General features: G+C 37.4%; 1 protein-coding gene across 1 annotated transcript; it reads left to right on the forward strand.

The window, feature by feature from the left end:
• Positions 1-7: 7 nt before the first annotated feature.
• On the forward strand, positions 8-25,835 carry skic3 (SKI3 subunit of superkiller complex). The gene is made up of 41 exons (XM_082169986.1): positions 8-71; positions 260-352; positions 490-633; positions 1,057-1,148; positions 1,653-1,728; positions 1,883-2,026; positions 2,142-2,240; positions 2,336-2,444; positions 2,971-3,111; positions 3,404-3,505; positions 3,613-3,737; positions 4,426-4,512; positions 4,653-4,756; positions 4,845-4,971; positions 5,078-5,257; positions 5,405-5,529; positions 6,061-6,311; positions 6,414-6,516; positions 6,668-6,850; positions 8,276-8,411; positions 8,502-8,580; positions 8,686-8,747; positions 8,835-8,891; positions 8,971-9,039; positions 9,121-9,195; positions 9,760-9,901; positions 12,354-12,447; positions 12,961-13,038; positions 13,133-13,257; positions 13,376-13,499; positions 13,596-13,820; positions 15,912-15,984; positions 16,101-16,154; positions 16,231-16,342; positions 18,177-18,305; positions 18,973-19,097; positions 22,138-22,302; positions 23,294-23,446; positions 24,422-24,552; positions 24,788-24,917; positions 25,211-25,835. Exons 2-41 carry the CDS (start codon positions 263-265, stop codon positions 25,286-25,288), a joined length of 4,698 nt encoding a protein of 1,565 aa, XP_082026112.1. The 5' UTR covers positions 8-71; positions 260-262; the 3' UTR covers positions 25,289-25,835.
• The last annotated feature ends 101 nt before the right edge of the window (positions 25,836-25,936 follow it).

Raw genomic sequence — 25,936 nt, forward strand, 5'->3', positions numbered from 1 at the left:
CGTCTCGTTAAACATCACGACACGCATGCGCAGTTTACTCCTTGCTGAATGGAAACAAACCAAGTTCTGCCGTACGTACATTTCTTACAATAACATTATAGAAATACACAAATTTCCTTTGAAAATAAGTGTGGTAATATGACAATTTAGTTATGTCCACATGTCAGCAAGTTAATAGGCAACATAACATGCATAACTGTAAACATCCTTTACTACTGCTTATGTTTCGTTAACATTTATCTCTGTCAAATTATATTAGAAAATGTCCAGTAAAGAAGTGAAAGCTGAGCTGAAAAGTGCAAGAGAAGCCATTAAAAATAAAGAGTTTAAAGAAGCTTTGAAACATTGTAAGGTAAGTGTTTACTTCCACTTGTCAGCATATAGTAGATAACTTCCATCCATCTCATACTTTTCTCTTGATTGACTATTTGAGTGGGAAGGCAAGGTAAACATTTCACTCTCAAGTTAAACCATATTTCTGTACTCCAGGCTGTTCTCAAGCTTGAGAAGAATAACTATAATGCCTGGGTGTTCATTGGTGTGGCAGCCACAGAGCTGCAGCAGCCGGATCAGGCACAGATCGCCTACAGAAAGGCCGCTGAACTGGAGCCAGAGCAACTGCTGGCATGGCAGGTGGGTTGTAGTTTATGAACTTTAATGAATGGTCCATAAAATGTAGCGTTTGTTTATGGACACAGTTTGTTAACCATTTGGCAAGTCGTGGCCTAATGGTTAGAGAGTCAGACAAGGTTGCAGGTTCGATTCTCAATACCGACAGGTATGCAGTTGCCCTTGAGCAAGGCACTTAACCCCCAATCGCTCCTCTGGCGCCACAGCAAAAATGGCTGCCCACTGCTCCGGGTGTGTGTCTACGGTTTGCAGTCAGTGCTCCTAATGTGTGTGTGCACTAACCTGGATGGGTTAAATGCAGAGGACTAATTCCGAGTATGGGTTACCACCATACTAGGCCTTCACATGTCACTTTCACTTGTTAATATGGTCTTTAATGATATTGTGTGCACTGCTGATCGAACTAAATGTGGATTTCTTTTACAGGGTTTAGCAAATTTGTACGAAAAAGGTGACCAGGCAGATTTCAAAGCCGAGCTGCCAAAGATTTACCAGAAACTTATTACACTGTATGAAACGTGAGTAAAGTGGTCTTCTTTTCTCCTAGGATGATTTTAAATGGAAAAAAAATCTAATTCAAAATTAAAGGATAGGTTATTATAATAGATTTAAACATTCAGATTGTGCCCCCACCTCCTTTTTCTTTTCCTTTTTGCATGGTCGAAATTTACCAGATTTTCTTAGGTTTTGGAATTGTCCCCTACACACCTTTTTAAATTTGTCTTCATAATAAATGTTAAAAAATATTAAAATCAGTGAAATTCTTTGAACTTGAATTCTATAATCATGCCATTCATTTTACAACAAATGAGTTGAATTGTCTACAAAACTTTTATTGGTTATTATCACAGAAATGAGAAGTGACAGGAGCACATCTCTTCCAGGGCAGCAGAATAAAAGTTGAAGATTGTTTCAGAACAAGTTCATATGGTCGAAAGAGCCTAATTTAAAAAGGAGAACCATGCTACATGATGCAGTTTGAACAATTTGCTTGATCCATGTATGTTTTTCTGCATTTGCAGCTCAGACAAAGCGAAATGTTTCGAAGTGAGCAAGAAGTTGGTGGAAATCTCTCAGTCGGAGAAGAACTATTTACAGGTATGATCTTTAAATATGATAAGCAGGACTTGATGTTACAACAGAAGATTTCAGAGGATAGGACTGCACTGGTCTGTTACCTTCAGAAATCTACAAATTATTTCTAAATCACCATCAGGTTTGATTCGCCATATGTTTGCTACTCTACCCACAGGTGGCCAGAGTGTGGCGGAGGTTAATCCAGATAAAGGAGGGAGAGGAAGGGGTGGAGGATTCAGAGCTGCTGGAGCTGTGGAAGGAGATGACCAGACTCCTGCAAGACACTGTTGAGGATCAGGACAATGAGACTCAGCAGCACGTCAGTCTGATTCAAGTGTTTTAGTTGAAGTGCTCTTTTTTTGTACATACCCCCAGGTTAATGTCAGCACATACATTTTTACAAAGCTTACAGTGTGTTTTTCTTTTCTCAACAGCTGATATCAGCATTTGAAAGAGCTTTGCAAATGACAGTAGATGTGCCCAGTGAAGCCCACAGGAGCCTCTCACAGGATTACATTAAATGTCTTTCTAAGGTTGGCAAGCTCTATATGCCACAATTATAATAATATACACAATAATAATTATGACTGAACCAAAGCAAAAGTTTCATATTCTGTATCCCCTTCAGCTTCCTCATGAGGTGGCCAAGCTAAAAGAGTTTTGTGATGCCACACTGTCCTGCTATCCGACACAATCCTACCCTTTAGAGGCCCTCAGTGAGCACTACATCAAAACAGGTAAGTGTAATATCCCTGGAGTCCTCGAAGACAAGTGAAATAAGTGAGAAACAAAACAACAAATATATATTAGTGCTGTCAAAATTGAGCGCAGTTAACCCAGCATCCCTTTTTTCCCATTATCCTTTGGATCACATGCTCTTTTTCATGCAAATGCTTTTAAACCAAGATCATTTTTAAACCTATACAAATACATCATCACTGCAGTGCTATATGACTGCTGAAAATTCAGCTTTGCCATCACGGGAATAAAGTGCATATAAAAAAAAAAAAATATATATATATATATATTTGCAATAATATTTCACAGTATTTCCGTTTTTACTGTATTTCTTATTAAATAAATGGTAAGCGTAAGAGACATTTCAAAAACATTAAAATTCATACCTACCCCAAACATTTAAACACTAAAGCAAGTACAAAAATAATCCTTTCTCTGTTTGGAGAAAACATAAACCTCATGTCTGATATTTCAATATTAACACCGCTTTCAGATAAATGTTCTTGTCTCTAATGATCCTGGTAGGTGACTGCAGTGAGGAAGCTGTCCGTTGTTTCCACCGTCTCTCAGAACTGGATCCTAACAGCTCACATGCTCACTTTGGTCTTGGCATTAAAGCTTGTCAGGATAAAAAATACGAGGACGCCATCAAAAGTATTGGTCTGGGTGAGTTCATAAATATACAGAATTTACTGCTGTTTAGGTTTACAATTTGGAGCACTAAGGTTATCAAAGTCTCTCCGTGTTCTTGAAAAGAATGTTTCATTCAGACCGAAGGTCATATAGTCTAATGTAAGAAATCCTTCAAATACATTTTGATCATTAATAGTATATTTCAAGAACTTCTTGATTTATGTTTATGTTCAGCTATGCAACATTAAGTTCCTATCACTTTCTAAACTATATAATGTAAATTACAAACAGGATGTTTCGATCTTTTGTTGTGTTTTTCCTGCAGGACTGAAGCGAATGCGTTCTTCCATCATTGGGTGGTATAATCTTGCTCTGGCTCAACTAAAAATGCATAAATACTCTGACAGTGCCACATCTTCCAGCCAAGGTACTGTATCATTAAAAACAACTGCACATATGAAACACAGCTAACAGGACAACTACTCGTCAGCTGCACTAACAGAGTGAAAGGGCTGTTCTCTCTTGTGTGTTCAGGGCTGAAGTCGAGTGTGGGGAATTCTGATGATTGGACTCAGAAGCTGCAGAGGTTGAGACTAGATGCTCTGGTGAGGACAGGAAGAGACCAGGATGCTAATGAAGCTCTGCAGATACTTACACAGGTAAAGTTTTAAATCAAAGACTGACACAGTGCTGCAGTCTTACAACAGAAACAAACACTACCGTTCAAAAGTTTGGGGTTGGAATGATTTTAAAAGAAGTCTCTTATACTCACCAAAGGCTATTTATTTGATCAAAATCAGAATCCGAATCTTTATTTGTCATTATACAAAAGAGAACAACGAAATTATATCCAATCCTATTCAGCGCAAAAATCAATCTTCCACTTTACAAACAATAATCCTATGCAAAAAAACAACAACATTTCTCCTATGTAACAAATTTTACAAAAATAAGTGAGAATGATAAACAGTAAACTGAAAAATACAGTAAAACCAGTAATATTGTGAATGTTATTACAATTTACAATAGCTGGTTTCTGTTTTAATATATTTTAAAATATAATTTAGTCCTGTGATGGAAAAGTTAAATTGGCAGCAGCCATTACACCAGTCCTCACACATTTCTTATTATCAATGTTGAAAACGGATGTTTTTAGGATTCTTTGATGAATAAAAAGTTCATATTTGTAATAGAAATCTTTTGTAACATTATAAACATTAGCTGAATAAAAGTATTCATTTCTTTTAAACAAAATTTCATACTTGCCCCAAACTTTTGAAATTTTTATTTTAATGTATTTTAATATTATTATTTGATTGATATCATTTTGTTGATGTCTCCTTTTAGATTTCAGATGCCAAAAATGACCCAGTGCTTTTAGCGTTGAAAGGAAGAGCTCTCTTGCAAAAAGGCCAAACTGATGAAGCATTTCAGGTCAATTGTTTTCTTTCGGCAGGAACATAATTTCTGAATTTTAATCTTTTAAATTGCTTCTTTTTTTTTTACCATCTTATATCTTAATATCTATCATGCTAAGTAGACCAAATCATGTTTGAATGAAATGATTCTTACAGGTTTTTGCTGAGCTGCTAAACTCTCACCCAGGATCTGTGGAGGGTCTCACTCTGAAGGGGCTGACGCATGTTGCTAAAGAACAGCTCAAACAAGCTGAGGAGAGGTGTGAAGCCCTCCTACACAATATCACAAACCAACATCGCTGTAAACACCAAACACTGATCCTCTTGTCTTCTTTCTCTGTCTCACAGCTTTCTGGAGGCTTTATCCAGAAGCCCAGATAATGGAGAGTTATACTTCTTGCTGGGACGCCTGTACTGGAACATGGGAGAGGAAATACAAAGGGACCGTAGCAAAGCCCATACACATTTGCTCAAGGTGAGGCCACCAACATCAGAACTTACACTCTTTATCTTTTTATGTAGATACCAGGCTTTTGTCTTTGGATAAAAATAAATAATGATTCGTTTTCTGTCGTTTTAAGGCTGCTAAACTGGACCCGTATCTTGGTTCAGTGTTTCGTTTCCTGGGTCATTACTACAGAGAGGTGGCAAAGGATCGGGGCAGAGCCAGAGGCTGCTATAAGAGAGCATTTGAGCTGGATTCCTCTGATGCAGAGGCTGGAGCGGCTACTGTAGATCTCAGCATGGAGCAGGGAGACATGGTGAGTGCAGATAAGTCTAGTTAATTCACTGAGGGTATCCTCTGTTTAGTTTTTCTTGCCAAAATCTAATTTCAAAAAGTCGCAAGGAACTTTTCTCATGCTGAGGAAGACTGGGTTTATTCACTTTGATCTGCTCTATCTGTTTAGGACTTAGCTCTGACTGTTCTGCAGTCTGTGACAGAGAGAGCCACTCCTGGCTCTGCTAAATGGGCCTGGATGAGGAGGGGTCTCTACCACCTCAAGATTGGCCAGCACCAACAGGCCATTGCAGAGTAAGTGAATCTTTTTCAGCTATAAGGCACAAGTGGTAATGAGTTATTCAACTGGCCCTGGATGGTGTGATTAGTAGATATTTTAAAGATCTTATTTCATTTATCAACGTTAAAGTTGGCAGTTATATTGATGCAAGACATTAACAGGGCTTTTTCAATCTGAATACTTAGGACCATGTGATATTTCAGTTTTTCTTTTTTAATAAATGTGCAAAAATGTCAACAATTCTGTGTTTTTCTGTCAATATGGGGTGCTGTGTGTACAATGAGGGGGAAAAAAAGAACTTAAATGATTTTAGCAAATGGCTGCAATATAACAAAGAGTGAAAAATTTAAGGGGTCTGAATACTTTCCATACCCACTGTATATATATTTATATATATATATATATATATATATATATATTTGTTCTCACCAAAATCTAGCCATATGGCTCTTCATCAGACAAAAATGTTAAGATAAATGGCTTCCCCATATGCATTGATTATTGATTTGATTTGAAAGTTACCCATGATTCTGCTGTGGTCTCAGTCTGCAGGCGGCGTTGAGGGCTGATCCTCAGGACTGGGTGTGCTGGGAATGTTTAGGTGAAGCTTACCTGAACCGCAGGAGTTTCACAGCTGCTCTGAAAGCCTTTGATAAAGCACATCTTCTTCAGCCCACCTCAATCTATAGCCTCTATCAGACGGCCGCCATCAAACAGATCCTGGGCCGGTTTAAAGAGGCTGCCTCAGAGTACAGGCAGATCTTAGAGCAGGAGGAATATGTGCCGGCACTGAAAGGTTTGTATGATTTCTGCATGAATGTTTTAATCTCTTAGGTTAATAACTATTTCATCCAGTATTCAAATCTGGAGTGTATCTTCACTGTGTTTTGATTCTCAGGTCTGGGTGAATGCTTGTTAGCCTTGGCTAAAAGTGCACTGGATGACTATCTTGATGGAAGAGCTGTAGATTTGATACAGAATGCCATCCATTACCTCTTCAGGTAAAGTGTATCATGAACACAGGGGTCTGCTGAGTAAAGAGAATATTTGTGCCTCATTCTTTAAAGTGGTGTCTGACTATGTCAGGTGAGTTTGATGGGTGTCATTGAGTGGATATTGATGTAATCTCTCTCTTTGTTTTAATGTTCTCAGCGCTGTAAAGCAAAGGCCAGACCTGTCGTGTCTTTGGAAGTTACTAGGTGATGTCTGCACCACCTGCAGAACTGTGTCTGCAAACCGAGCCAAAGTGCTGGTACCTGGAGCTCTATGTGGGATGGATCCACCCGATCAGAGCCATACACTGGACCAGAGACAGCTCCTCACTGTAGGAGAAAGGTAAGAGAGACACAATCACACAATACATCACACTTGCTGTATCAGAGTCTGTCATTACGTGTCTTTAGGGGCTCATCTGTTGAAAATAAGTGTTCAACAACATCCTGGCTATGTATTAATTTACTTGCTGAACAATGTTTTTTTTATTATTCATGCACTATACAATACACTAATACATATGGCGCTTTTCCACTGCATGGTACGGAACGGCTCGGTTCGGTACGGCGCGCTTTGGCGCTTTTCCACTGCATGGTACGGTACGGCTCGGTTCAGTATGGCTCACTTTTGACGCATTTCCACTGCATGGTACGGTACGGTACGGCTCGCTTCGGCTCGCTTTAAATGGTACCACCTCTGTTGAGGTTCCAAGCGTACCGTACCGATACTAAAATGTGACGTCAAGACACTGCAGATCACTGATTGGTCAGACAGAATCATCACTACCAGCGTCATTGTATTTACAACACGAGACACTAAACCCGCTAGATTTAAATAGCCAGTAGACAACAGCCAACGCTGTAGCACTTGTTTTAAAAGTATTTGCTTAAAAAAAAAAGAGTATAAACTTTAAAAAAAATAAATGGCTGAATCGTGGTCAGTGGACGAGGTGCAGACGTTCCTCTCGTTGGTTGCCGAGGAGTGGATGGGGAAACACGGAATGAAAAATTTGCATTTAATATGATGATGTCATGGCAGTAGAGACGGCAACTATAATGATCAGTCCCACCCACTTTGAAGCGGTACTAACTGCAGTGGAAAAGCAACCGAGCTAAAACGAACCGAACCGTGCCGTACCGAGTCGAGTCGTACCACGCAGTGGAAAAGCGAAGCGAGCCGAACCGTTCCGCGCCGAGTCGAACCGTACCGAGCCGAACCGAGCCGTACCATGCAGTGGAAAAGCGCCAATACACTAGCGTTTTAAAGTTTGGGGTCAGTAAGATTTTTTTTTTAAAGATTTCAATTTCAAATAAATGCTGTACTTTTGAACTTTCTATTAATGAAAAAACAAACAAAAAAAAACATGAAAAAATGCATTGCAGGAATAAAGTACATTTTAAAATATATTAACATTTATTTTAAATTGTAATGGCATTTCATAATATTACTGATTTGACTATATTTTTGATCAAATAAATAAAAAAACTTATTCAGTTACTTGTTGAATGTTTAAGTTATATTAATGTATAAACCATATTTTGGGGTGGTCTACATAAATCTATTAAAAAATACCTGCTTATGATTAGTTGAACTGATACAGAAACATATTGAACTAAAGGGTGAAAAGAAGTCTGGGTCTCCCCATTAAAAAAATAGATGGATGGATTGATGGATAGATGGATGGATAGACTAGACTTGACTAGACTTGACTAGACTTGACTAGACTTGACTTGACTTGATTATTCTGTAATAAAACTGTTTTATCAGGTGTTTTGGTCATGCATTGAAACTCATGCCGGAGGCCCCCAGTCTGTGGTGTGACCTCGGCATGAACTACTACCACCAATCCAGCTGCCTGTATCCTGAGGAGGATCCCCAGCCTCTGCTGGAGAAAGCCCTGCAGGTGCGTGACCTGACCTGAGATCAGTTGTTCACAGTGCTTGCATGAAGAGGTGTTTTAACAGGCTGTTTTGGTTTGGCTCTGTTTTGACAGTGTGTGAAGAAGGCGATCATGCTGGACAGTGCTAATCACAAATACTGGAACGCCCTTGGGATCGTCGCCATGGCAAAAGGTAGATGCACAAGATGTACATAATTGCATTAGTCTGTATAACTGTTTTGACAATTTCTGTAAGACTATTCTTGTGTTAATACTATGTTTTTCATTTATATTTTAGGGATAGAAAACTTTGCACTTGCACAGCACAGTTTCATCAAATCAGTAAAAGCTGAGCCAAATGTAAGTAATGCAAGAAAAATAAACAGTTTCCTCACTTTTTAAACAGTTGTGTTGATGCAAGTAATGTATATTTTGGTTATTTTTCAGAATGTGTTTGCATGGACTAACCTTGGTGCTTTGTATCTGAAGAAGGGAAATATAGAGGTAATGTGATTTTGTCAAGTGATAAGCTTTACTTTACTTGTATTAGAGAGCCATGCTGATTTCTACATAATTTTTTTAGCTCTCTCATGAAGCTTTCAAGATTGCTCAGTCGCTAGAGCCCCTCTATGTGAACTGCTGGATCGGACAGGTACACTTCAGATAGACCTTGAGTTGATATCTTTAGTCCATTACTATACGCAGCACATCTAACTACTTTCTCGTCATACAGGCCCTCATTGCTGAGACCGTTGGCAGTTATGACACCATGGACCTTTTCAGACACACCACAGAACTGAGCACTCATGTATGTCTAGTCATTTCTAAACACACACTACCTTTCAAAAGTTTGGGGTTTGTAATGTTTTTTTGTTTTCTCTTATGCTCACCAAGACTTCATCTATTTTTTCAAAAATACAGTAATGTTGTGAAATATTATTACAATTTATAAGAGCTTTTGTCTATTTTAGTATATTTTAAAATGTAATTTATTCTTGTGATAAAAGCTGAATTTTCAGCATCATAACTCCAGTCTTCAGTGTCACATGATCCTACAGAAATCATTCAAATTTGCTGCTCAAGAAACAATTTTTTTTATTACCAATATAGAAAACAGTTGTGCTCCTTCATTTTTTTGTGGAAACCGTTTGTTAAACCGTTATTTGAAATTGATTTTTTTTAAATAAGATTATAAATGTATTTACTGTCACTCATGATCAATTTAATGCATTTTTGCTGAATAGAAGTATATATTTATTTAAAAAACAATGTACTGACCCCAAACTTTTTGAAATGTAGCGTATAGTTTATTCTTTAGGTTCAGACTAATGCTGTATATTCTTCTTGCTGTAACATGTTTGTTTGATGTTAGACTGAGGGAGTGAAGGGTTATGCGTACTGGGTTTGCTCCACACTGCTGGACAGGAGCAACAGAGACTCAGAGCTCTACCTCTACAACATAGTTCAGATGAACGCCGTCTCTGCTGCCCAGGTGGCTCTGAGCAAGTACACTGGTATGAGAACACAAACACACACTATACTGTGTTAAAGGGTTAGTTCACCCACATTTTTTATTTCTGTCATTACTCACCCTCATGTCTTTCCAAACCCATAAAACCCAAGAAGATATTTTTGATCTGCAACGTTTTTACCACTTTCAAGGCCCAGAAAGGTAGTAAAGACATCTTTAAAATAGCCCATGTGACTACAGAGGTTCAAACTTAAAGGGATAGTTACACAACGTAACTATCCCTTTAAGTTTGAACCTCTGTAGTAACATGGGCTATTTTAACATGGGCGTCAAGTTCAAGGGTTAGTCTTTTGGCGTAAATCGATGTGTTCAGCCATCTGCCGGAAGCTAGTTATTTTAGTTGATAAAGTTTTAAATATGAATATTTTTCTTATACGAACAATCGCTTCATTTCAGAAGTCCTTTATTAACCCCAGGTGACGTGTGGATTACTTTAATCATGAGTACATGTGCTTTGATGGACTTCCAAAGACAAACAGCCATTCACTGCCATTATAAAGCTTGGAAGAGCCAGGACATTTTTTTTTATATATATATAACTCTGATTGTATTTGTCTGAAAAAAGAATACACCTAGGATGGCTTCAGGGTGAGTGAATCATGGGCTAATTTTCATTTTTGGGTGAACTATCCCTTTAATACAGAAGCCCTGAACCGCAACATAAAAAAAATGCTAGCATTTCGAGATTAAAGTCTAAATATTTTGAGATTAAAGTCGAAATATTTCGAGAATAAAGTATAAATAGTTCGTGAATAAAGTGAAAAATTTGAGAATAAAGTCAAAATATTTCGAGAATAAAGTCAAAATTACGAGAATACAGTCTTCCGTAGAAGTTTTTATTTATTTTTTTGTAAAGAAATGCGCTCGTGAAGTCGAACTGCTTCTGACATGGATCTAAATATAACAGTAGCTTACTTTTATCTGGGCTTTCAATAAAAGGAAATTCTACAATGGCATTACCATTTGTTTTATTTGTAGTAGGTACCACAGTCCTGGTCCAACATGTCTTCGTGCTCGTCTATAGGCAACCCCACCTGGTTCGAGAACACTTAACAGTAACCGTACTGTCTCCCTCTTCCCCGTAAATCCTTTCTGAATACATTTTAAGTGCATCCTTCTGTATCCCATTTCCTCAGATATAAAGCTGGATAACTCCATCTAGTCTGAAAAGTGTTTTCACCAGTAAAGTCTTTTCCGGCGCAGTATGTATTTTGTAACGTCCTAAAACAAATGGTAATGCAATGTTGGTAGATTGGCACCTGCCATGTTGGCACCTGTAGAATTTCCTTTTGTTGAAAGCCCAGATAAAAGTAAAAGGCAACTTTTTAATTTAGATCCATGTCCGAGGCAGTTCGACTTCACGAGTGCATTTCTTTACACACACACACACACACACACACACACACACACACACACACACACACACACACACACACACACACACACACACACACACACACACACACACACACACACACACACACACACACACACACAAAACTTCTATGGAAGACTTCTCATAATTTTTACTTTATTCTCCAAATATTACAACTTTTTTTTTCTCGTAATGTTTCGACTTTAATCTCGAAATTGTTAGTTTGGTTAATTGTTTATTTTTTACAGATTTTTTTTTTATTTTTTTTTGCGGTCCAGGGCTTCCGTACTTTAATGTTATGAAGCAACAAGAATATTTTTGTGCGCAAAAACAATAAAAAAACCCGACTTTATTCAATATTTTCTTCTCTTCCGTGTCAGTCTCTGACACTGTCCACGTGAGCACCACGACACATGCATGTGATGCTGATGCAGGAACCGGCCAATACTGAGCCGGCATTCTGACATAGAACCCGGAAGCGCTGCACTGTTTACAACGTGAACAGTGTCAGAGACTGACACCGAAGAGAAGAAATTGTTAAATAAAGTTTTTTTTTGTTGTTGTTTTTTGCTTGCAAAACATATTCTCGATGTTTGAGGGTGAGTTATTAATAACAGAATTAAAATTTTTGGGTGGACTAACCCTTTAAGATATTGCGAGGTTATTTAAGGATCTGTCATTTGTTGTCTGATCTCAAACCAATTTTTGACAAAAGAAAATACAGTACCAAAGCTCTATAATGCATAACCATTATAAAGTATGTAATGCATTAATATGGCACTGTATGCATGTTTTAATAGGCCATGCTAAAAAAGTAACGCTCAATTTCCGTATGTAATGGGTCTCTGCTCCATCTCTTTGTATTACAAAGGCCCTTTAGCCTGACAGTTAAAGATGCCTGATGTATTGAATGATTTCTCCAGCAGTGCAGGTGGAATGGCTAGACACATTTGTGAAAAATGTGTTTCTATGTTAGGAAATGACCCATGTGACAGTGACAAATTATTTAAAGATGGAGAGGGGTAATGAAGCTTTGTGTCCTGGCTCTTTTTCACACCAGAGAGGATTCAGACCGACCCTGACGCCTTCATCATGCTCGGATACCTGAACACACACCTGCAGCTGAAGAAACAGGCCACTGAGGCGTATCGCAGGTTTGCCACCTCTAGCTATTTTTACATTTGGGAAATTCTGTCCTGGCCAGTTGGACATTAAGTGTGCCTGACACAATTTTAGTTAATCTGAAGCAGGAATTACCAAAAGTTAATTTTAATGATTTTTTTTAAACATAATTTTTTTTGTTATATTCCAGGCCCAGTTGCCTTATCACATTCATTATGAACTGATCTTCATTTAATTAATTAATCAATATATGTATTCATATTAATTCATTAAGTTATTCATATATATATATGTGTGTGTGTGTGTGTGTGTGTGTGTGTGTGTGTGTGTGTGTGTGTGTGTGTGTGTGTGTGTGTGTGTGTGTGTGTGTGTGTGTGTGAATTTTAAACAAGTTATTTGAATTAATTAATTAAAATAATTGACATAAAACTCGATATGTGTTTTAAAAATATTATATAAAAACACGTATGTTGCCTAAAGTTCTAGACACTGATCTAGACCATACTGGTATTAAATCGTTCTTGGATATTTTCCATTCTCCACAGAGCTGTCGAGTTGCTTCAGGCGTCCCCTCACACAGACAAGCTCAGCTTTGCTCTGAGGGGTTACGGCCGTGCCCTCAGGTAAAAACCACTATGCGGTCAGTCATTTCATCTATAATAATGCCATCTGAGTTATCAGTTCAAAGTAATGTTTATTTTATAATGTCACTGTCAGTGATGATGGGCAGTGGGAAGAAGCAGTGCGTATTTATTCCTCCACACCATTAGAGGAGCTGCATGATCTCATCGGGCTGGCGCTCACCTGTTTCAAAATCAGTCGCCTGCCAGAGAGCATTCAGGGTGAGCTGTCATTGGGAATTGAAATAGTCCCTACTGTGCCTTATGAAACTACTCAAGCTTGTGATTGTGTGTTTCCAAGGGCATGCATGTACACTTGTCTATGTGCACTCTATTCCAGCCTATGAGAAAGCCCTTGCAGTTGCCTCTAGTGAGAAAGAAAAGGCCTGTATACTCACTGCACTGGCCCTGATACAGCACACGCTGGGCAGCATGGATCATGCCAAAACACTTCTCTTCAAGTGGTGAGAAAATTATTCAACTGTCTCCGATAAACACATTCTCTGCTTCTGTAGTGAAAAGCAAAACCTGTCTCCTCTTGTTTATATATGTGTGTGTAGCTCCATGCTTAAAGAGCCCATTCCAGAGAGCCTGCAGTGTCTCTGTGCTCTGGGTTTGGTTCATGGGGACGTGACTCTGGCAAGTGCTACACTCACCGAGCTGCTGAAACTGGGGGAACCTGTAGGAGGCGCTGTGGAGGAGTACTGTCTGCTCACTTGCACCCTGCTGGCCCTGCAGGGCAACTTTAGCGGTGTACATAGGGAGGCTTCGAGGGCTATACACAGGTACTGTATAATATTTTGAGATAGTGTGTCTCCTAATTAGATACAACATGATTAGGCAACAATCTAAGACAAAATATGACAATGTTTCTCTGCTCACTATAAAATATTAGTGGTCAAAAATCTTTATGTAGCATATTAGTATTTGAAGACAAATAAAAGTGCCTACTATATTAAATCTAAAGCATATTAAGACATCAGATATGTCCTGATTAATTTATTTTGTCACACACCATCTTTCTGCATGATTCACACCTAAAAATATAAGGGAATTTTAAAATGGTGATTTCCAGGCCTTAACTAAATTTTATATTATATTAGATTATATTTAAGACTGTCAAAATTAATGATTAATTCTTTCAGTTTAACTCGTCAAATTTTTTTAACACAAATAACACAGTATCCGTTTTTTCCTGTCATCCTTTGGCTAGCGTTACAGTATATGATCACGCTCTTATTCATGCAAATGCTTTTAAACCATTAACGCGTGACAAGACACAAAAGAGAACGCAGTGTGGTACTGGCTCACATCTGTGAATCTCCTCTCTGTGTGACACACACAACCCGTGCTCACAGAAAGCCACACTGCTCTTGACTGAATAACATTTGTTGCTTTAATAAGGATTAATCTATATTTAATTTATGCAGTGAAAACTGTGGTGTTTTATAACTTTACTCAATTTCTGAATATATCCTACCTTTTAGACCTACCTAAAGCACTGTTTACAAGGTTACATGGGTCAAAAACAACAAGAACAATAACTTTTTGTGTATTTTGACATCGCAAGTAAATCTGGTCTGACTGGGCCAATAGAAAATGTTTTGATCTGATATATTGAAGGGCACAGGCAAATGTGACATTTATTACAATGAGTTTATGTGAAGATTTTTTTAAGTTCACTTAAATAAACAGTTGTTATATTTTTAAAGCCTAATAAATGTAGCAGTATAGGTATTGGTGGTACTGGCCTTATTTCATAAAAACAAATATTTAAAATATAGGCTACTGTCTTTGTTGTTTCTACATTCATTTGGAGATTAAATGTGAAATTTTTCCAATATAAAAATAAGTGTGATTAATCAACATTAATTACAGAAAAACGTGTGATTATTTAGTTAGGTTTTTTTAATCGATTGACAACACAAATGATATATTATACATACATTTTATTTTTAAATTTTACAATTTTAAATTTAAATGAACCTTTATTCTACAAGGACACATTCATGATCATGATAATGATATTTTATCAAGGTTGAAGGTAAAGTCATTTATAATGTTACAAAATATTTCCATTTCAAATAAATTTTGTTCTTTGAACTTTCTATTCATCAAATAATCCTGAAAAAAAAAATACCACAGTTTCTTCAAAAATATTAAGCAGTACAATTGTTTTCAACATTGATAAGAAGAAATGTTTCTTGAGCTGCAAATGAGTATATTAGAATGATTTCTGAAGGATCATGATTGTGACCCTGAAGAGTAATGATGCTGAACATTCAGCTTTACCATAACAGTAATAAATTACCTTTTAAGATATATTAAAATAGAAAACAGTCATTTTTGATCAAATAAATGTAGCCTTGGTGAGCATAAGATACATCTTTAAAAAACATAATAAATCTTACCAACTCCAAACTTTATATAATATAAAAACAAATTCTATTCTATTCTATTCTATTCTATTTATAAAATGGTTAAAAGCCAGACTCAGATCAAAATAGACAAACTTCAGTTGTTGCTATTCAGCCCGGACACTTAAATTATTGAATATTTGTCCGGCCCTATTATGTCTTGTTGAGTGGGGAATTGAGGACTTTGATTCAATTAAATGCACTTCTTTATTTGTCCAATAGCAAGTGACCTTTAATGTCCTCTTTTAATCTGCATCGTACAAAGACATGAAAACACTCAAATGCTATTAAAGGGAAGGCCCTTTCATATAATTAACCTCAGGTATGATGAATCATTGCATTTGGTTAATTAACCCAAATGTCAAATGTGGTACCAGAACTACAAGAATTATTCTTTCTTTTGTCAGCCATTTTTTAATTCTAAAAAATGATGAGTGTTTGACAACTTTTATGTTGTAGGAACCCAGGGAATCCATCTCTCTGGGCTCTTCTTTCCAGACTGGTCCCACAGTACTGCCCCAACAAAGCCAGTGTGAGTATTCTCACAATATTTTTGGAGAACTAACATGCTTAAAGGAATAGTTCACCTGTTATAGAAATATTGACCATAAAATATTGGTGTTCATGTAGTTTTCATATTTCCATCAGGGAGGAGCTGTGGCCGGCAGTGTGGCATGTCATGCCAGCTTGACACTTGGAAAGGTAACTTGACATTTGTGGATGAAATCCTATGTCAAGATCTGTGTCCATTAAACAGTTTAACTCTTTCTATCTGTAGAGGGCATTGCTGTACAGTGGAGTGAATCAGTTGGCCTCAGGCCGCCACTCTGGTGAGGACAGAAGATGCAACGCTCTGAAAACTATCCAGAGAGCTGTGCTGCTGTGCCCAGGTAAAGTTCCATCCAGTCAGCTAGTGTTACTAATGCTGCGTTAGCCTAATTGTGTAGCATTAAGACTCCAAGTAAAACAAATCATCATTATATCACCATTGCGCTTTTGACCAGAAAGCTTCAGGTTGCTCAGATATCTGAGCAAAAACTGTCCTTACAATTAGAGGCACTCTGGATCAATTCTCAGGTTATCTGCTAAATGGCAAGTCAATAAAGATTAAAGATTCAAAAACAGACTTTCCATGACCCCGAACTTGTTATTCCCTAACCCAGACTAATAGCTGACTACGAGACCAAGACTAAACCCATCATAAACCCATCAGCCTAGGACTCAGAACAAAGTGCCTTTTCACGCATACAAAACTAATATCTGACTAATGTTTGAATTGGGAAATATCAAAATCTCTGCTTGCCAAATTTATTTAAATAACATATTTCAAATCCACAAAAATATCTGACATGAACTGTTAAAAAAAGCATAAAATTAATGTTGGTCCTGCCAATGTGTATGTGTGCAGTCTCAGGACATTGATTCTTTGGGAACTACTCCTGCAATGACACGTTGACTTTACTAATTGGCAAAAAAAAAAAGAAGAGTTTGTTTGTTGTTTGCTGTTTGTTGAAAGAAGAGTTGTTTTCCACATGTATCTCAAATATCAAGGTTCCCATTGTCCTGGAAATTAAATTAATTTGTAGATTTAAAGGCCTGGAAAAAAATGGAAAATTCTCCAGTATATGAAGAGTTCAGATGCAAAAGCCTCTAAGTGCCATCTGAAATTTCCTTCTAAAATGAGCGTTTTTATCAAGCTCGTATATTTAAGGTCAGTAATTTCACTTTAATGACAATTAATAGGTCATTTTCATTGCCATTAAAGTGAAATAACTGAACATAAACATGCAAGCTTGATAAAAATACTCATTTTAGAAGGACATTTCAGATGGCACTTAGAGGCTTTTGCATCTGAACTCTTCATATACAAATTAATTTTTCCTACTCATGCTCAGTTCTGAAGTATTTCTTTAGAATTTACTATTTTAGTTCAATATCTATCATTTTATTTTTGAAAATCATAATCCACGCTTGACTGGAAGGATCATGGAAATGTATTGGTCTTAAAGTCGGCATGAAGCAGAAAGTGAAAGAGTGAAACTGCTCCTTGAATGAGAGAAAAATGTGGGGTGGGACTTGATTTTGTTCATCGGGAATTTATTGGATTGTTATCATTTGCTAATTGCTGTGATCTCATGTGAGTGACAGTTTGCTGGAGGGGACGGAATATTGTCCCGCACACATGCCGGTGCACACATCATCAGAGAATAGATGCTGTCCCTGTGAAGGGAAGGGGACATTTTTGATTAAAGATTACAAGGGCACATGAATTTAAAAAGTATTGCACAGATATGTAATTTATAATAAACAATGCAATATTAAAAAAAAATTGTCTGACGTGTGGGAAGCCTGAAATACGCATTACAGTTAGAAAAAAACTGAGTTTATGTCAAACTGTTGTAATGAGCTTTGGCTTCTTGTTTAAGAACATTGTTAATGTAGTATTGGACAGAACACACCCTTCTTTAACCCTAAAACGATGAAAATGTTCCTTTTGGATACTGAGAACCTTGCATTTAACGTGTCAGCAGGAGTAAGTGCCAAGTGTAATGCAGAGAGTGTATTCAGAGTGAAGCCTGGTCTATGTTCAAAGTTTGAGAGGACAGAAGAGACTCTGAGACATCAATATATCAGCCAGATGAAATATTTGTCTACACTAGGTAGGATGACAGTGATTCAGTGTTGGATCGATGTGTCCTCTGTCTTTCTGTTTGACAAACGCAGATGATCCTGCTGGTTGGGCGGGGCTAATGGCCGCCTGTCACACAGAGAACACTGCATGCTTACTCGCAGGCTCCGCCCCTCGCAGAGAAGATCTGGAGAGGGCGCACATGACTCTGGTGTCTGAAAAAGGTCAGTGAAACTTGAGACTGTTTTGTCAGTCTATGTGAATATGCTAATGGTCAAAAGTTTGTTGCAATAACATTTTTTTTAATGTTTTTTTAAATAATAATTTTTTCGCTCACAAAGGCTGAATTTATTCAATAAAAAAATACAGGAAAAAAGTAATATTGTGAAATATAATTACAATTTAAAAGAGCTGTTTTCTATTTTAGTATATTTTAAAATGGAATTCATTCCTGTGAATCAAAGCTGAATTTTTAAATAAATGCTGTTATTTTGAACCGTCAATTCCTCAAATAATTCTGAAAAAAATGTATCACGGTTTCCACAGAAATAGCAGCAAAAGCGTTTTGCAACATTGATAATAATAGGAACCATTATTAATAATTGAGCACCAAATCAACACATAATGATTTCTGAATGGTCATGTGACACTAAAGACTAGCTTTGCCATCACATTAATAAATTACATTTTTATATATATTAAAGTAGAAAAGAGGTATTTTAAACTATAATATTTCACAATATTAGTTTTTACTGTATTTTTGAGCCAGCTGTGGTGAGTATAATACTTTCAAAAGCATAAAAAAATCACAATAATTCCAAACTTTTGACTGTTAGTGTATATGCGGACGGTGAACATGGCTTTAAGACTGCGTTGTGTGTCTGTTCTCAGTGAAGGGCCTGCAGAGAGAGGACGGGCTCTTGGCTCAGGCTCTGGAGGGATGGGTGCTGCAGCAGGCCGTGACTGGACTCAAACAGAGTGGTCAATATGACCAGGCAGAGACTCTTTGCTCCCAGGTACACACACACACACACACATGAGCGTGCTCTCTGTTTCTGTGTCACTCTGTCCCCTATTGATTCGTCTCTCATCAGCTCTCAGGCGCAGGTGCAGACACAGACAGATTCAAGGGCTTCAGAGCAGAACAATGTGCCCGTTTCACAGCACCATCTGTCTAGTATGCCTCTATGGCTCTCGATCAGCTCAAAACACAAGAGCTGTTCCACTTGGGGGGTGTCTGTAGTGCAGGGGTGTCCAATCCTTCTCCTGAAGGACCAACGTTCTGTAGAGTTGCTCCAACTTGCTCCAAAACATCTGCCTGGATGTTTCTAGTGATCCTGAAGACCATGATTATCTGGTTCAGGTGTGTTTAGTTGGGGTTGGAGCTGAGCTCTGCACAACAGTGGCCCTTCAGGAGCACGATACCCCTGCTGTAGTCAACTCTCTCAATTTAGATTTATTTATAAATCAGATTTAAAACAACTAAGTTGACCAAAGTAAGTTCTTCACAATATTGACAACTGGCATCATAAAAAGATAGAGAAAGGGAATGAATAAAACACATAATTTCAACAACAATAACCATCCTATAATTTATATGACTTGAAGGCCAATTTAAAAAAAGTAAAAGCGAATTTGAGGAAGTTTGTCTTTGTTCTATAATTTTAGGACAGCAATTTAAAATGCCAGATCATCATTAGAATTTGATCTAGACTGAGGTTCAGCCAGCAGTATAAACTAGCTGGTTTTCCACACAACCAATGTAATCTTCATATCTATACACACAATTATAGTTGGAAAGATGCCAGATATATTTTTGCTTGCCCAAAGTAAGGATATAGTGTCAATTTAAAACACTAGTTTACCCAGCCAGTTTAGTGACAATGAAAATGCATCATTTAAAATCTGAACGAAATATTAACATGTAAATAATATGATTTATGCACTAATCCAGGAAAGTAGGCAGATTTTGAAATGCTCATGACAGATGTCACTACGTTTACCTCACAGTGACTGGCTGCCTGCCTGCCGTTTTTTGCCTGTCATTTGCATAATATTGAGCATTTCTCAAGAGTTAGATGCTTTCGGTAGCTCTCAATGCTTTCTTCGATCTGCTGTCAATTCCACAATTTCCTACCTAGCGTGTAGCTCCGCTCTCATAGAAATGAGTTTCCAACTCCGACTCTGCTTCCTTCACTGGTTGACTCGTACTGTAAAACCTAAAATGGGTATATCAGACAAAGGAGATATTCAATATGTGCAGTGTTGGTTCAGAACCACTGATTAACCTATTTTAATTTCCAAATATTATTAAATGTTTGACTGCATTAGATTACAGTGATTTTTAAGAGTTCGATCCAAGAACACATTGATTTTGTACAGTGTTGTTGTCATGCTAGAAATTTTGAGAACCCTATTGTGAAATTTCTACATAAATTTGACTGACTTTGAGATCGGATCTTCTGAGCATGTCACATTAATATATACATAATTGAATAAGTATTTTAAAAGTATATTTGTTGTGCTTAAAGTTTTGGACATAAAGTATAAACAAATGCGTTTAAAACTTTGTACACTCCAGTCATATTAGTGACTACATTCTACATAAGAATACGATCCCTGTGTTTGAATACTCCTACTTCCCTACTATATAGTAGGTGAAAAACGGTAGTATGTCATAGTATACACATTATTACAGTAGGCAAAAAGTACCCAGATTTTGTAGTGTGATTCCTACAACTGATGCTAGTAGGTCAAGTGACAGTGACAACATTGCAGATGTAGTACGCCCGATTTTCATCATATTACCCATAGTCATACTATAAAACATACTTTTTTAACGGTCATAAAGTTACCAAACGTATTACTTACTAGACAGTATGAGACAGCATGAGACTGTGGCTGTGTTCTATATCGTTTAAATGTGTGTGATTATGAATGTAATCCGGACATACTACATTGGTCATGTTGTTACGGTCATGTGACCTACAGTTGTGTCACTTCACTGCCATTCACAACTCCTCTCATGTGGCCTCATGGGATAGTAAAGTGTCCACTCCAAAATTTCGCCTGAGGTAGTAGTTCATCCAGGAACTTTTCGCCTACTGTTTAGTGAATACTGTGAATTCGGACATACTACTCTTTTCACATACTGTTTTTTGCCTGCTATATGTAGAAAAGAAGTATGTGATTTCAGATGCTGCCTGTGAGTGCATTAAAGGGATAATTCACCCAAAAATGAAAATTCTGTCTTAAATTACTCGCCCTCGTGATGTTCCAAACCTGTAAAACTTTCGTTCATCTTTGGAACACAAATGAAGATCATAAAGAGTAATCTTCAAAAAGAGATCGTAAAAATTGAGTGGTTTAGTTGAACTTTTCTGAAGAGACACGATCGCTTTATATGATGAACAGATTTAATCTAGGCTTTTATTCACATATAAACATTCATCACCTCACACATCAGCTGTGGTAAACGGAAACTCAAGCATGCTTGCTTGATGTGCGAGAAGAGCCATTGAGGTTCATTCTCATGTTACGCAGCACGTTTGAGCTTCCTCAAGAACCAATGAGGTTTATTCTTGTGCGTCAAGCAGGTTCGGCCGAGTTTATGTTTATGTTCGCTGATCAATGTTTAAATGTGAATAAAAGCCTAAATTAAATCAGTTCATCATATAAAGCGATCCAGTCTCTTCAGAAAATTTGGACTAAATCGCTCAATTCATATGGATTAGTTTTATGATCTCTTTATGAACGTTTTGAAGCGTCAAAGTGGTAGTTACTTGGCTGTCAATGGAGGGAACAGAAAGCTCTCAGATTACATCAAAAAGATCTTCATTTGTGTTCCAAAGATGAACTAAAGTCTTTCGGGTTTGGAACGACATGAGGGTGAATAATTAATGACAGATTTTTCATTTTTGGGTGAACTATCCCTTTAAAGCTGGTGGCGAGCAAAGCTGTCGTACCGGTTAGGAAGGTAAAGAACAAGTAAAACTTAAGCATGTAATTGCTTTGTGCACCTTTAACCGGTTTCATACATCCTTTTTCCCATCTCAGGTTCTGAGTGTATCTCCAGAGCATCCTGTGGTGTTCCTGATGTTGAGGCAGGTTCAGTGTGAGCGCCTCCTGCTGTCTGAGGCCGGTAACTGTGTTCCTCAAGCGGTGCTGGATCAGCTCAGTGCTGCTGTCATGGCTAACCTCACTTCTGTGTCTGCCTGGCACGTACGTACACTCACCATCTCACTGAAGAGAGCTTGGAGTCAGGTTGATTTTCAGTCAATATGAATCTTGCTGTATGTACTTTAGACATACGACTTTCCTTGTAGATATTGGCATTTTGTTACCCTGAGGTCAGAACTGAATGTTCACACACTTCATTTTGACATGAAACTCATTTCTTTTTTAATGTAAAAAATTTAGTGTTCATCAGAGGGGTCCAATACCCTAGGACTTTTGTGCTTTGAATAGATTTGAGGAGTTTTGTGGTTGAAATTTTAAAAAGTAACAAATCCTTCCCTTGCGGGTCAATTTGACCCCCTTAGGAATGAATGGAATACACATAGAAAACCTAAAAATGCTCAAAATTCTAACTAAAAACTAATACTATAGTACAGTACTACAGAAAAACTGACTTTAGGACCCAGCGGAACATCTTTTTTTCTCCATATAGAGCTATAATGCCATCTAGTGGCAAGAGTCATGAAATGTCATGTTATATAAAAAACAATTCTCACAAGAGGTCGGCAAAGAAACCCAATGTAAGATATTTTGAGCTGAATTAAAAGGGTTATGCATGACATTTTTTACATTTTGAATTTAAGTTGAAATAATGCGAGGAATGTGCTTAAATGCCTATTTATTTATTATTTATTGATCAAATCTAGTTATTAAAAGGTAAATAAAATAAAAAATAACAAAAAATCTCCAAATTCATTGCATTAAAAAAATTGAAAAAATAATCAAAATGAAATAAAATAAGCTTTCTGGACAAGAAAAAAATAATATAATATAAGTATAATTTTAGGGCTTTGGGTCATTTTGACCCGCGAGGGAAAGATATGTTACAAAGTGCGAGGGAAGGATGAAGGTTAAATCATGCAGGAGATTTCGATGAAACTGACAAATGTTTGTGTACTGTGCATAGGAGGGAGGTTTAACAAGGTTTACACATGTGGCACTAGAGCGTTGTTGATTTGATGTCACTGTCTCTCAGTGGTTGGCAGAAGTGTACCGCTCTCAGGGTCTGCTGGCTCAGGCCTCTGTGGCTTATAGACAGAGTCTTCAGCTGGCGTCTCAGCTGGGTGATCACGGCGGGAAGACGAGCAGCCTGCTCCGACTAGCCCTGCTGGCGCTCACGCCATGTTTGGTGAGTACCACATTCATCTTGTACTGGGATGTTGGAGGAAATGCAGTTTTCTCAGACACTTGTTACAATATACAGTGCAGACCGACTGACTGAGACCTTTTTCTCTATTAACATGGAAGAAAACAGACAGATTTTGAAAATGTAAATAATATACAAAAAATAAGTAATATAATTTGTATATTTTTCTTATGTAATAAGATTTTTTTTCTTATGTCTTATAAATGTATATAATTTCTAATATGATTTTCTGCTCAGAATCATTTCTTATTATCAGTTAAAAAAAATTGTGCTGCTTAATATTTTTGTGGAAACCGTGATACTTTTTTCAGCATTCTTTGATTTAATGAACATAATTTATTTCAAATAGAAAGCTTTTGTGATTTTTTTTTTGTTGTATTTTTAATAAATTTGGATACATTGTGCAATATATTCCTGCTGTTTTCCTTGTAACATTTTAAAATAGCTGCAAGTGTCTGTGTGACTGACCGCTAATGCAAAAGGACATTATTATTTTGGGCTAAGCCTCTTGCAGCGCCTTCAGGCGTCTTTCTTGCACATTTTTTCCGCTTTCCTTCTGTTTCTCTCTCTCTCTCTCTCTCTCTCTCTCTCTCTCTCTCTCTCTCTCTCTCTCTCTCTCTCTCTCTCTCTCTCTCATTGGCTTTTTTGTCTATCCCCCTCCCCTCCATCTCTAACTGTCAGCTTATTTCCTTCATTTTAGCTGACTGCAGCTTTGCCTGTTAAATTGAATTAGACACTTTGTGGCCAGTCTTTCATTACTTTTAATTAAAGTGTGTCAGCCTTCAGCGTATACCAACTCCGGTCATATATTAGTCTGAACTTTGCCAGCTAAAATGCATCTAAAATCCTTGTTTTTAATTACCAGTTCTATTCCAGTCTGTTTAAAGACCAAACCATTTTACAGTGCAAGTATATACTACAGTACGTAAAGATATCTAATTGTTCTTCTGACTACAGGCTGGTGTCTGTGTCTCTGAGTGGAAGGATCTGGTGTTGGAAGCCAGTGCTGAAGTCTTAAAAATGGGCAACTCACCAGTAGCTTTGCTCTTACAAGCCTTACTGCAGTTCTCCATAAAAATGGGCTCCAGGTAGGGCCTTACATAGAGTTTTTGTGTTGACATCACATTTATTGTCACCCATTTAATCAACATGTCAGGTCAGTCTGACCTGTTCTGTGCCACACCTTTGTATTTTATTGTTTGCCTCATCTTGGCATTGCATTCTTATGTAGTCTATTTTAATATGAAACCTATCTCCTTTATTCATGATATTAGAGTTTTAATTGGATCAGGTTTAAATTGATGATGGTTGGTTCTTCCGCAGGGAAACCCGTCGCCTGTTGGAGAGGATTGTTTATGGTTCAGCCTCAGGCAGCTCTGAAACTATTGCGTCGGTGGCATGTTGGTACCTCCTGCGTCACCTGCACGCCAAAGATGACCTGGAGCTGATTGATGTGAGCAGTTACATCCACTCGCTCTACTTGAAAACAAATGAGTTACTTTGGCTGTTTTTCCTTAATCAGAGTCAATTGTAATCTAATCAAGCTTGCCAAAGATTCAGTTTTGGATATCTACTTAACCTAATATAGTTTTTCATTATCCATTTATTCAATTATAATTTGTAATTGCTACAACGGTTATTGTAATTGTTTAAACGGTATCCTTCGGCCGTCTAATGCAATTAATGAGATGAATGAAAGAGCTTTGTGTTTAAGAATGGCATTGAATCTCTGTTTCGGTCTTGTAGACCCTGTTGTTGAAGGCTACAGCAGCAGGAGACAGCAGACTGGTGGATTTCCACAGTCGCCTTTACCCATCCAGCTGAGACAGTAAACCATCCTCAGATTCCTCAGGAGACTTACACTTCGCCATCGAACCGTCAATAGCAGAGCCAGTTGTTCTCCTTTATCTCCTACACACTCACTGATCAATGTGTTTACAAATCTCAGTCTTTACATCACCAAGGACATTTTATTATGTATACATATCACTGCTACGTTAAATTGTGTGTGAATGAATCTAAAAAGATTATATGAATCTATATGAATGGCTTTTTAATGAGCTGTTTATGGTGTAACTGAATTAGCCTTTGCTCATTGGATCACATTCAAATGGGTGTTGACACTTGAAAAATTGCATTAATGATTGATTATTATTTTTCTGTGCCTTCCTTCCAGCGACTGACTTTCTACATAATTATCATTGCCACAAGCCTGGGCTGACTAAAATATTATTGCCATTATGCAACTTAAAAGCACTTCTATCATGGTTCATCTCTGCAGGAGCCTGAAAACAGCCATTGCTTATTGTAGCCACTGTTAGGCACATTTGAAAATGTGTTTATGGTCAGAGAAGTAAAAATTACAAATGAATTGCTTTTTAATCTGTCTACAGTTATCTTTGCCCTACAGAAGCACTAGCAGAATTAATGGACCTCTGTTTTTCCCCACTGTCATTATGCAGAACTGACCTA

The sequence above is a fragment of the Leuciscus leuciscus genome (assembly GCF_965113295.1).
Source record: "Leuciscus leuciscus genome assembly, chromosome: 5".
In the NCBI taxonomy this organism is placed as follows: domain Eukaryota; kingdom Metazoa; phylum Chordata; class Actinopteri; order Cypriniformes; family Leuciscidae; genus Leuciscus; species Leuciscus leuciscus.